General features: G+C 38.7%; 1 protein-coding gene across 2 annotated transcripts in view; it reads left to right on the plus strand.

Annotated features, from left to right (window-relative positions):
- Window positions 1-13,190, plus strand: part of atp8b3 (ATPase phospholipid transporting 8B3) — a 74,298-nt gene that overhangs the window by 39,346 nt on the left and 21,762 nt on the right. For both annotated transcript variants that reach the window (XR_007936529.1, XM_028816446.2), the window contains exons 10-18: window positions 694-852; window positions 4,564-4,652; window positions 4,730-4,923; window positions 6,364-6,572; window positions 11,717-11,748; window positions 12,263-12,419; window positions 12,518-12,706; window positions 12,807-12,919; window positions 13,004-13,168. Coding sequence is in view for 1 of the 2 variants with exons in the window: in XM_028816446.2 (XP_028672279.2) it covers window positions 694-852; window positions 4,564-4,652; window positions 4,730-4,923; window positions 6,364-6,572; window positions 11,717-11,748; window positions 12,263-12,419; window positions 12,518-12,706; window positions 12,807-12,919; window positions 13,004-13,168 (1,307 nt within the window). In the remaining variant the exon portion in view is untranslated. The remainder of the gene's footprint in view (window positions 1-693; window positions 853-4,563; window positions 4,653-4,729; window positions 4,924-6,363; window positions 6,573-11,716; window positions 11,749-12,262; window positions 12,420-12,517; window positions 12,707-12,806; window positions 12,920-13,003; window positions 13,169-13,190) is intronic.

Here is a 13,190-nt window from a genome sequence, read left to right on the forward strand (position 1 = left end):
TTTATATCATAGGATTATGTTTACAGTTTTCCAGTCCTTCGGAACTTCCCCAGTGTGTAGTGACTTCCTAGAAATGGATGTGAAGGGTTTATATATATACTTGCTAATCTCCTTAAGAACTCAAGGATAAATATTAGGAAAAACACAGGTGTCAATAAGCACATAAGTAGTGATATGTGAAAGAAAAAAAATCATTGCCTTATCTCAAGGAAAATAAATTCTTTCTGCTGCCAGTGCAACATTATGAAAGTGAAGGATCCGATTGTCTGGTAACAGCTGGTGAGGAGAATAATTGAACAGATGTTGTATTCTTATACATTTAATCTTGCACATGCTGAGGGTCAAATTTATTCAGCATAGGTTAGGGTTACAAGAAGCCCATGATTTTCACAAAAGGCAAGAAGGAAATGTGGTGGATGGTGCACCAATTCTTTTCAGGTCACAATCACACACTCAGGTAGAAAACAGTGCGCTGCTTGCAATCCAGCAACACAAACCTATTATTAAAGTATGTGTTTAGTTTTAATTCAGTTATTTGCTAAAGACATTTTGAAACAATGTGATCAAATAGCATAGTGGCCAATGTTCATCTGGGAGCTCAGAATAACTTAACAAAGTAAAAATTGAATGAACATTGAACAGACATGTAAAATGAAGGCTGATTCATATCTTAACTCTTGTCTGACTTAACAGGTTTGGTGACCTGTGAAGAGCCCAACAGTCTGCTGCACTCTTTTTCCGGGACTCTACACTGGATGGGGGAACAGTACCCCTTGAGCAATGACCGCATTCTCCTACGTGGATTCCGACTCCGCAATACACATACTTGCTATGGCCTGGTGTTATTTGCAGGTAATGTGTCCCATCTTTACAACAACCTCCTCCACCTCCAAGCCTATTTCATTGAGAGGTCAGTCAAATGAATTGATAGTGAAGGACAATTCACCGATGATTCATTCTTTTTTGTGCAACTTGTTTCAGTGAATCACGGGACTTGATTTGTGAGCACAAATAGATCTAGCAGAGCTCAACAGGAGTGCTAATGTGCATACATGATGCCACCACCCTCTTTCGTTTTGATGTTTAAAGCACATGTGCAAGTGCTACCCTCCTCAATCATGATTCTCATTCACTTCACTCATGATTCTTTCTAGTTAGAAGTAAACCATCAATGAACGAGTACTCTGTCATTGAACATTCTCTTATTTATCATACAAGTACAATACAGTAAGAACAAAATCATATTGCCTTGTTTTAATTTTTATTTTTTACAACTCATTCTTGAATTTGTAACAGAATATATATATATATATATATATATATATATATATATATATATATATATATATATATATATATATATATAAAAATATATATATAAAAATATATATATAAAAATTAAAGGAATACTTTTAAATGAGAGTATAGCATCAAGTCAATGAAACTTCTGGGCTATTGATCTGGTCAGTTAAGTAGCAGAGGGGGAAGTTAATCAGTTTCAGCTGCTTTGGTGTTAATGAAATTAACAAGAGGTGCACTAGAGGGGCAACAATGAGACGATCCCCAAAACAGGAATGGTTTAACAGGTGGAGGCCACTGACATTTTTCTCTCCTCATCTGTTTTTTCACTCGTTTTGCATTTGGTTACGGTCTGTGTCAATACTGGTAGCATGAGGCGATACCTGGATCCTACAGAGTTTGGTGGCACAGGTAGTCCAATTTCTCTAGGATGGCACATCAATATGTGCCATTGCCAGAAGGTTTGCTGTGTCTCCCAGCACAGTCTCAAGGCCATGCAGGAGATTCCAGGAGACAGGCAGTTACTCTAGGAGTGCTGGACAGGGCTATAGAAGGTCCTTAACCCATGAGCAGGACTGGTATCTGCTCCTTTGACCAAGGAGGAACAGGATGAGCCCTTCAAAATGACCTCCAGCAGGCCACTGGTGTGAATGTCTCTGACCAAACAATCAGAAACAGACTTCATGAGGGTGGCCTGAGGGCTCAATGTCCTCTAGTGGGCCCTGTGGTCTCTGCCCGGCACCGTGGAGCTTGATTGGCATTTGCCATAGAATACCAGAATTGGCAGGTCTGCTTTTCACAGATGAGAGCAGGTTCACCCTGAGCACATGTGACAGACATGAAAGGGTCTGGAGAAGCGGTGGAGAATGTTATGCTGCCTGGAACATCGCTCAGCATGACCGGTTTGGTGGTGGGTCAGTGATAGTCTGGGGAGGCATATTCATGGAGGGATGCACAGACCTCTACAGGCTAGACAACGGCACCTTGACTTCCATTAGGTATTGGGATGAAATCCTTGGACCCATTGTCAAACCCTATGCTGGTGCAGTGGGTCCTGGGTTCCTCCTGGTGCACAACAAATCCCAACCTCATGTGGCAAGAGTATGTAGGCAGTTCCTGGAAGATGAAGGAATTGATACCATTGACTGGCCCCCACACTCACTCGCCTGACCGCAATCCAATAGAACACCTCTGGGACATCATGCTTTGATACATCCGATGCCGCCAGGTTGCACCTCAGATTTTCCAAGAGCTCAGTGATGCCCTGGTCCAGATCAGGGAGGAGATCCCCCAGGACACCATCCGTCGTCTCATTAGAAACATGCCCCCCCCCCCCCCCCCCCCAACATGGTTAAGCATGCATAGACGCACATGGGGGCCATACAAACTACTGAGTATGATTTGGAGTTGCAGCAGTGACATTTCCACAAAATGGATTAGCCTGCAGCATCATTTTTTCACTTTGATTTTCGGGGTGTCTTTGAATTCAGCCCTCTGTCAGTTGATCATTTTCATTTCCATCAAACAATGTGGCATCCTTTCATTCCTAACACATTGCCCAGTCCATATCAGTAGAGATATCCATCAGGATTTTTTCCCATTGAGATCTGATTTGTGTTCAAAGTGTTCCTTTAATTTTTTTGAGCAGTGTATAAACAAAATTTTTAACTAATATACGAGGAACGTTCAAAAAGTTTCTGCACTTTTTTAATTCTGTTTATTAAGAATTTCAAAACCAAATTAGATAGATAGATAGATAGATAGATAGATAGATAGATAGATAGATAGATAGATAGATAGATAGATAGATAGATAGATAGATAGATAGATAGATAGATAGATAGATAGATAGATACTTTATTAATCCCAGGGGGAAATTCACATACTCCAGCAGCAAAAAAATATTAAATTAAAGAGTAATAAAAAATGCAGGTAAAAAACAGACAATAACTTGAATAATGTTCAACGTTTACCCCCTCTGGTGGAATTGAAGAGTCGCATAGTTTGGGGGAGGAATGATCTTCTCAGTTACATCACTTTTCTACATAGTCACCTTCGTTTGCGATGCAATTTTCCCAGCGTTGTACCATCTTTTTAATGCCCAATTATTACTCCTCCTGCCTTCACTATTTCCAACGAAAATATAAAGGTGCGGAAACTTTTTGAATATCCCTCGTATTTATATGTCTTGGTATATTCAACAAATTAGTCACACAAAATTGATATTATTTTAATTTCTAACAATTATTTGCTTTTGACTTTATTTTATCACACACTTTTTACAGCTCATTGAAAGTATGAAGTATGTGTCATTCACAACTTCTTTCAAGTTTGAACTGAATCATTACCTGAGCATGAGTCACACGATTCTCTTTCATTTAATTCATGAACTAAATCAAAGAATCATTATCACACAATTCTTTTTCCCCTATGATTCTCATACTTAATGTCTTTTTATAATTATGCATTTTCACTATATGGTCAGGGCAGCACGGTGACGCAGTGGTAGAGCTGCTGCCTTGCAGTTAGGAGACCTGGGTTCGCTTCCTGGGTCCTCCCTGTGTGGAGTTTGCATGTTCTCCCCGTGTCTGCGTGGGTTTCCTCCGGGTGCTCCGGTTTCCTCCCACAGTCCAAAGACATGCAGGTTAGGTGCATTGGCAATCCTAAATTGTGCTTGGTGTGTGTGTGTGTGTGCCCAGTGGTGGGCTGGCACCCTGTCCAGGATTTGTTCCTGCCTTGTGCCCTGTGCTGGATGGGATTGGCTCCAGCAGACCCTCGTGACACTGTGTTATGATATAGTGGGTTGGACAACTGACTGACTATATGGTCATGCTTCTTGCTTTCATAGAGCCTAATATTATACTATATGAATTACCAGCATGTTTAATATATACTTTAACAAATATAAATAATATAACTGAATACAATTTATTTTACAACTCATTTAAGGGCCTGCAAGAAAGTTTTTTTATTATTATTATGGATGATTTAAATGAGTCAAATGAATCAATTCACTTAATCAGGTAATTAAAACAAATTCAATCTGTAAAGTGAATCAAAATACCCATCACTAATTTGTAAAATGATACAGTTTCCATGACTAGACTTATACTGGCCAGTTGTTTCTTTTGTTTGGTGTTTATTTTTTATCCCTGATATTGCAAAGAATTATTTTGGTCTGAGAACTGTGAATAGCTCTCTTTGTGGACAAAAATAAGTTGTGATGTTTCTTCTTGTACTCATAATGTCTGTCCTTCCATACAGGCCCAGATTGCAAAATTATGCGTAACTGTGGCCTCTTTACTGTGAAGAAGACCCAGATTGAAATCCTGTTGAACCGCATCGTCATACTGGTATGGAGAATTGCCGTTTTGTTGGAGTTAGAAATTCTTTTTGAGTCAATGCTTTAAATCCTCTGTGTCTCTTTTAGATACTAACATCCTTGGCAGTTACAGCCACACTCTTGGCTGTAGGCTGTGGTGTATGGGATGCTCGGAAGGGCAGATCAAGCGAGTTCATTGCTGCAACTTCCCGTGGAGATTCGTCTCTTTACATGGGCTTCCTGACATTTTGGGGTTACATCATCATTTTAAGCCCAGTTATGCCAATGTCTCTGTACATCACGTGAGTAAGCGTAACATTTATTGTAAAAGTGGAAATATTGGGAACATTGTGAAATGTTCTGTTGCTTGCTCATTATACAATACATTATACAAACTGTAGTAGCTGTGTGGTTATTAAAACTACACTATCCCCACTTCATCACACAAGACAAAATGAGTTATTTTATAGATGAAATAGAGACAGACGCATTATCAATAGGGCTACATCCAGAGCTATCAGAATTTTTGGGAATATGCCTCTAAAGGTGTACTCACGCTAGGCAGGTTTGTTCCGTACCATGTCCAAGCAAAATTGTCCCCCCTTACTACTGCCCTGCTGGCCTGCACTCACACTGCACTTCATGTTCTGGACCCGGGCACACTTTCGTCACGACTGTGCAACTTTGTGAAAAGACATAAAAATATCCGAACACGGAGTGACGGTATGCATTTCAAAATGATTTTACTTATTTTGTGTCTGTTTTGGAGTCGTATAGGGTAGATAAAGTTCTACCCTCTTACAGGTTTATTGAGTGTGCAGCACAGCGTTTTGCTGTTAATTGTGCTACACATATGAGAAGTTTTTATGGAAACAAATGATGTTATGGGAGGAATTGGCAGCTTTTCTTGCCAACTACAATTCACGTTCATTTGTAAGGTGAGAATAAAAAATCTGTTTTTAACTTAAATGGTATTGAATGAAATGAGAATTGCACTCTCTGACTTGTCGCATCATTGACGTCATGTCTGTTTTTCATACTCGGGCATGTTTAGCGATCACACTGTTCCTGAATGCTACTGAACTGTGCTCGGGCACACCTCTTTCAAGTGGGCCAGGGCACGGTATGGTTGGCCTACCACAGAGCAATCACACTAGTCCAATGAACTAGACTTTGGAGGGTTACAAGCGGACAAATGTGCTCTGGAATGGAACGAATTGCCAGTGTGAGTACACCCTTAGTTTTGTCTCAACCACACCCACATTTCATAACCAAGGGCTGTGGCACATTACGCTTGCTATATCCACATAACAAAAACTAGAAATTTTAAAGTTGGCCATGTCCATAAAGACCAGGTTAGATTAATGGACTACAGAAATACTTTTCACCTACATGAGAAAAAGTTTTTTTTTTCAGACTGGAGTTTGTGGGCATTGGACATGAACTATGCCCAGAAATTGAAATTTACCAGAGCAGGTATCTGGAACAGCTCCTTTTCATGAAGCTGCAAATTTCTTCTTGTGACCATTAATGCATTTACATTGACATTGCAACTTCCACACAAAGAAACACACAGTTGCAATCATAAGGAAACAGCAATTCATACATAAATAAAGATGTTATGACGTTTTTTATTCAAGACAGAAATGTAACTGATGTCTGTGGTAAGCAATAAGAATATGTAAGTCCAAATCTTGATGAACTGTCAATTTCAAAGCAGAAATTTCTCAACTCATTTTTAGTTTTGAGTTCATCCACGTGGTGCACAGTCTTTTCATAGACTGGGATCTTGACATGTACTTCATTGAGAAGGACACCCCTGCCCGGGCACGGAACACTGCCCTCAATGAACAGCTTGGCCAAATTGAATTCCTCTTCTCTGACAAGACAGGAACCCTAACACAGAATATCCTGACATTCAAGAAGTGTTGTGTCTCAGGTGTAATTTATGGTGAGTAAGAACAGCTCTGGTGACGGGGCAAGATATGGGACAGAGCATTGTAGTGATCAGTTAACTCTTTGAGGGCTGAATATTTTTTCAAAACACAGTTTCTGAAAAGCAATGGTTTCACACAGAAATCAAGATAAAACGTCTGTTGCTGCCAGTTTGACAAGAATATGCAGCAGGCTTGCTGCCCAGCTGTCTTCACGTGGCTGAGGCAGCAGCAGCAGCGATCACATTCGCAGTGCATTGCAGTCTAGTTTCTACATCTTATCATTGCTAAGTGGCACTCCTCCCTGGTGAACACTGCCATAGGCGTGTCAGCTACATGAACCCGTTCAGCACCGTGATTAGCTGGGGACTAGTCAACTGAAGCTGGAACCACACATTCATTTTCGATCACTTGTATTAAAAACGGAGTCCGACAAGTCATAGTCCAGTTCAGAGATAATAGGCACAACGTCCACGCAGTAGTTTGCTTTATGCAATCACTTTGATCTCTCACCAGATGTCAGTGCCATTTTTGCTGTTGTTGGCGCCTTGCTACTCACACGAGCACAGGAAATCTTGGCCAAACCAATGAAGCTAACGTTCCTTCTAGAAACGAGAGTCCAACTAAAACATAACAGTTGTTTTTTTCACAGTGTACAGTTGACTACCATCGTCAACTCCTCCTTTTGACAAAAGTCGACATCAGCCCTGAAAGAGTTAATTAATAATCTAAAACTTTATATTGAGTCTTGTAAAACTTGTATTATGCATGTATATATTTAAGCACTAAAGCATTGCAGCCGTTAATTTTGCCAGTACAGAGTTCTTAATCTCCAGTTGTATTTCACAATTGGGTGCCTTCCATGTAAGGTTTCTGTAGTCTCTTATGCTCTGGGGACTCTAAATTTTCTCTTATATACCAAGAACTTGGTGACGGGTTGACTGTGTCTGATGTAGCTGTGGATGGTTTGCACTCAACTTTTGTCTTATCTACAGTGTATTCCTGTCTTGTTCTTTGTATTCGCTTTATTTATGCGTTATCTCCGGTCATTGTAAATCATTTTTGGTGCATCTGAAATAATTTTTCCATCATCATTTCATCTATTATTTTATACTTCATTATGTTTCTGTTGCATATTTGAGTTTGCCATAAAATATGGTGTTGGTAGCTACTGATACCTCCTTACGAGGCAAATCAAGACTGAGAGAGCTGCTGAGTTGGAAAGCCATGTCGCAAAGCTAAGAGCTGAATGTGCAGTGGGATAATGGTCTCTGTTAGCTGAACAGTAGAACTGCAATGCCAGCAATCCTTGTTCAAATCCTACAAAAGAGAGAGAGGAGTGACATAATGAGTGAATTTCTCACCAGTAACACCTCCGAATAGCAGTGCTACTGCAGCAGAAGTGTCAGTCTGGTGAAATAGCAGACACCATATTCTTGTCAGACCTTTTTCTAAAATATAAAGGAAAGACTCTTGCTGGTGAAAGTTTTGTTTAGTTATGAATTTCACTTTTCTAATTAAAACACTCTCCTGACAATTTTGATTTTGCCCTAGCATGAAAGTTCACCCAGTCGATCAACCAATCTTGTATTAAGGTAACATTAGTTTTTGGCCTGTGTATTCAGCTTTTGCACAAAACCAACAGCATGTTCATATTACAAAGAGCTGTTCTCGCTGGTAAAAAATGTTATGTCATGTGATACTGCTCATTACAAAACATGCTATATAAAACATAAATAGATTGATTATTGTCAAAAAAAACACGTTTTTAACTGAAAAATGTTATATAAAACAAAAATAAATTGGTTAGTGTCAACAATGCATAATTTTAAATGAGTCCAGCTGTTTAGAAACTGAATTGATGGATAATTTATTACTTATTGCCCTTTACAACTCTGACCATGACATGTATTCATGTTCATGTGTATCTTGTGCATATAACATGGAAGATACAAAGCAATATCTGAAACCTATATGGATTCGGTCTAGTATGAAAGTGTAAAGTGGGCTATGATTAAAGCAATAAGTATAGATAATATAAATAATACTGACTTTAAATTAAAAATATTGTGAACTTTGATGTTTTGAAAGTATTTCACTAAAGTATAAACAGTGCCTTGTCTTTAAAGGATCTGATCAAATCTTTAATGATTCTATTCATCCTCTCAACTATAAATTTATTTTACCCGGCTAGGTAATCATGAGACTCAAGTTAATAGGATTGATGAGCTATGTCAGGTGATTACCTGCTCTTGTCAAAACTTTTCTGATGTTCTATTACTTTTCATACCTTTAGCATTTAGTTCATTTAATTGTATAGAAAAGGGGTTCTTAAACATTTTAATCTGAGGGCCCAAAAAAGAAAATTGATACCATACTGGGACCCTAGACAAATAACAGTGGCCATGTAATAAACACAGTAAAACTTTAGTTTCTTTTAGATAGATAGATAGATAGATAGATAGATAGATAGATAGATAGATAGATAGATAGATAGATAGATAGATAGATAGATAGATAGATAGATAGATAGATAGATAGATAGATAGATAGATATTTCATTAATCCCCAAGGGGAAATTCACAAATTTCAAGCATATTTCTGACATGTATTTTACTAAAAGAGAAACATAGAAAGGAAATGTATTTTAATAAAAGTACTGTTACCATTGAAAACAAGGAAGAGATTCCTGAGCTATAACCCCGCTAGTGTAAGTGCTTAGTGGAGGCTTCAGTAAAGCTAACAGAAGTAAATGCTTCATTATAAGGAGTCCAGTTCAAGAATATGACGATTTTTGAAAGGATAGTGCAAATGGTTCATTGTTTAACTCATGTCACTGGATGAGGAATAAAGTAGTCAGAAAATAGTTAATTGACACTATGCATTTATCTTGTCCTTAATATTTTTTAATAATGTTTTTCAAATAAGCTCAACCATTAACAATACATTTTTCTAAATCAGTTTGCAAATTGTTCAGTGTATCACGGCTTTCACTTAACAATTCAATAAAATGAGTATGTAGCTAAATTATTCCTAAACATGTAGGTACTATTTGTACTTTATACAGGTGATAAGATAAATGTTGATGAGGAATTCAGCGAACAATCCAGTCTGAAGTGTTTAATGCTACTGACTGACATCATGCTGAATGCTAAAATCCACTTTACAGCCTGTGTCACCCTTTTGATATTTTCTGCTGTTCTCAGTGGTCCAACACACATCCTTCACACTACCAGCAGACTGAAATTTATTAAATCATTCTACAATAGTTATAGAAGAAGGAATTTCTCCTTGCCGAGGCAGGATAAACCTTAATACAAAGCCTTCTTTGCAATTTCCTACAGATTTTGATTCAAAGTATGCAAAATCATCACATCCTTGTACCTCACCAGTTCTTTTCGTTTCGATATTTCAAGCTAGTTTTATGGTCCCTTCACTTCACAAGCTCATCTGTCATTCCCTCCTCTCTCCCCCATTCTTATATGTGTCTTTGCTTATTAGTAATCTTAGTCTGACTGTTTCACATGTTGGTGTCTTGGGGAATTTTAATTATATTTAAGTATCATGGAAAGGAAAGCTTTTTCTGTTGTGTCAATGGCATTGTTTATAGGCTACATCTTAGACTGCACACTACCACTATAAAATGTACAATAAATAGAGTGCAGTATATCACTTGCCACAGAATTCATGTTTAGACGTACTTGGCTAATTTTACTAAACAATCATGAGGTTACCAATTAAAATTTGGGTCTTGACACAAAAGTTAAGAAATATGAATACAGAGTAATTCAGAGAAAGAAATAAGACTATAGTGGATTTACCTAACTCATGCACTGTATAATAAAATGTTCTTCTCAAATCGTTTGGTTTAGGGTCCTGTGGGACCAAGGCTTATACTGGCAGCAATGGATGGCATGTTAAGCCATCCCAATGCCCACTAATGCACATTAGAATCATCAGTTTACCTAACCTACACATCTTTGAGAATGTGTAAAGTAAACTGATTTGTGTCCAGAGGAAAAACCCATGCAGACAGGGGAAAATATTCAAACTCCGCACAGGCAATGACTGAGCATGGGATCGGAATCCATGATTCTGGATCCAGTAGGTATCCACTCTGCCATTATTTCTCCCTATGATAATCTCTTAACGTCTAATCCAACGTCTGTCTGTCTGTCTGTATGTATGTCTGTCTGCTTTTCACAAGAGAACTACCTAACAGATTTAGATTGTTTTTTTTTTTTGATAATTTGCTTGAACATTCTGGTTGATTTCAGAGTTCGCTTGTGGTAGTGGTATATTTGCAAGAATCTGAGAGACATGCAGCAGGCCGAGGGGAGAGGGGTGGGCCCTTCTCACTCACGCGCCAGCTTCAGGGCGTTCCTTACCTCCGCTTAGCTAGCGAATGAGAAAACTACTTCATGGATTTAGATCATTTTTTTTCTATAATTTGCTTGAACATTCCGGTTGATTTTGCGACTTCTGTCATTGCGCTAAGAATCATAGTTCGCTTGCAGTAGCGATATATTCCTGGTAAGGCTGAGGGGAGGGGAAGCATGACGTCAGGAGTAGAGAGCTGGGCAGGGCCCTCCTCGCTGTGCTGTTTCACTACTACACGGGTGGAGCCACGGGAGACGGCTAGTATTTAATACTGTATATCCATTTAATGAATCTGCTTGATCCATATTTAATGCCATTGAGAGCCATAGCTTATCTGAGCAGCAATTGTTATAGCATAGGTACCACATCCAACTCCAAAACAGTGCACCAGTTCAATGGAGAGAATGCTTAATTCATACCAAACTTACTGATAATGCAACAATTAGGAGTCAGCCATTGACCTATTGTGCATGTTACTTGGGATGTTGAAGGAAGGCTGGAGCATCTAAAGAAAATTCCATGCAAACTTGGGATGGGCATTTAAATTCCACACAAACAATGATGTCTAGGATTCAAACACAGTGTACTTGAGTTCTGAACAGTCATGCTAACCTCTGCTTCACCCTGCCCCAAATAATGAATGAAATGTATTGTTCATTGCATCCCTTCTTTTTATTTATTGTGTTATATTTTATCAGTCATTTTTAACACAAGTGGACTAATATATTTTGCTTTGGATTATGAATTTTAATCTAATCTAAAAGAAGTCCTTTTTTTACAGGAAATAAACAAATCTACAGTGAAACCACTCAGGTATGCCATTGTCTTAATCCATTTTTTGTGAATATCTCGATTCTGAAAGGATCAGAAAGCAGATGGGCCACCTTGAGAATGTGGCAGTATAGCCTGTGGTCTGTCACAGAGTAATGCTCACCTAGAAAAGGGTCTAGGGCACCTAATTAAAGCAAGAGGTTACAGTCTAAAGGAACCTAGAAACCTTTTAGATGACTGAAGTGTGAAATCTGGCTATCATGATGAACATATGTCTTAAGTTCTCTTTCGAACATTGAACATCTGGGGAGGCTCCTGCCTTAAATATAGTCATTCTATCACTCTAACCAAATCACCTCTAATTAAAATTTCAAACAGTGGTACTGTATACTTTTCTTGTCAATTTTCTTAACTGAAGGTGTCAGCTAAATATGTTAATTATAGAAACATTGGCTACCCTGGTAAAGCAGAAGAACAAGTCATCACTAGGTCAATTACAAACCACTTTTAGTAATAAGCTTGGCTACCATCTCTGTCCCGTTTCTTTTTACCCTAGCCCATTGACCTTCAATGGAATCCTTTTGCTGATGGAAAGCTGAGTTTCAGTGACCAGGTGCTTGTAGACAGGCTAAGGAGTGGGGAAGACAGAAGTCTTACTGAGTTCTTTCGAGTACTGGCTGTTTGTCACACAGTCATGGCAGAGGAAGTTGACGGTGGGCAGAAAATCCATGATTTACATGCTTATACTCAGTGAACATTGTTTATGCACATCCCACTCTTTCTCCTTTGACGTGTCATTTCCATTTTTCAGGAGATCTGCGATACCAAGCTGCATCACCAGATGAAGAAGCTCTGGTAACAGCAGCCCGTAATTTTGGCTTTGTTTTTATGTCCCGAACCCAGGACTCGGTGACAGTCAGTGAACTTGGCAAAATTCGTGTATATGATCTACTGGCCATCTTAGATTTTAGTAGCCAGAGGCGCAGAATGTCTGTCCTTGGTGAGCTCAATTTGATCACTGTTCTTATTTCTTACTTGTCATGTTTTCTATCTCATTTACTTGAAGTTTGAGTTTTAATATGGATTTTATCCTTTTTTAGTGCGTGAACCCAGTGGCAAAATAAAGCTTTTCTGCAAAGGTGCTGATATAGTCATTTTTGAAAGGCTAGAAACCAAGTGTTTATATCTGGATGCCACAGAGAAAGCTCTGGAGGTGAAAGGTCTTGCTTACCATTTCTAGTTCTTCCTATAATTGAAAAAGCTGGAAATAGCATGACTGTTTTTGGTCCACCTGCAGGAATTTGCAAAGGACAGTCTACGCACATTGTGTTTGGCCAGCAAGAATGTCCCAGAGGAGTTCTATCAGAGCTGGAGTAAGGAGTTCCTCAGTGCTACAATGGCAATGCAGAACAAAGAAGCCAAGCTGGAAGCAGTTTATGAAAAGATGGAGCAAGAGCTCACTGTGCGTATCTTTGCTCTATTTA

The sequence above is a fragment of the Erpetoichthys calabaricus genome, chromosome 12, assembly GCF_900747795.2.
Source record: "Erpetoichthys calabaricus chromosome 12, fErpCal1.3, whole genome shotgun sequence".
Taxonomy (NCBI): domain Eukaryota; kingdom Metazoa; phylum Chordata; class Cladistia; order Polypteriformes; family Polypteridae; genus Erpetoichthys; species Erpetoichthys calabaricus.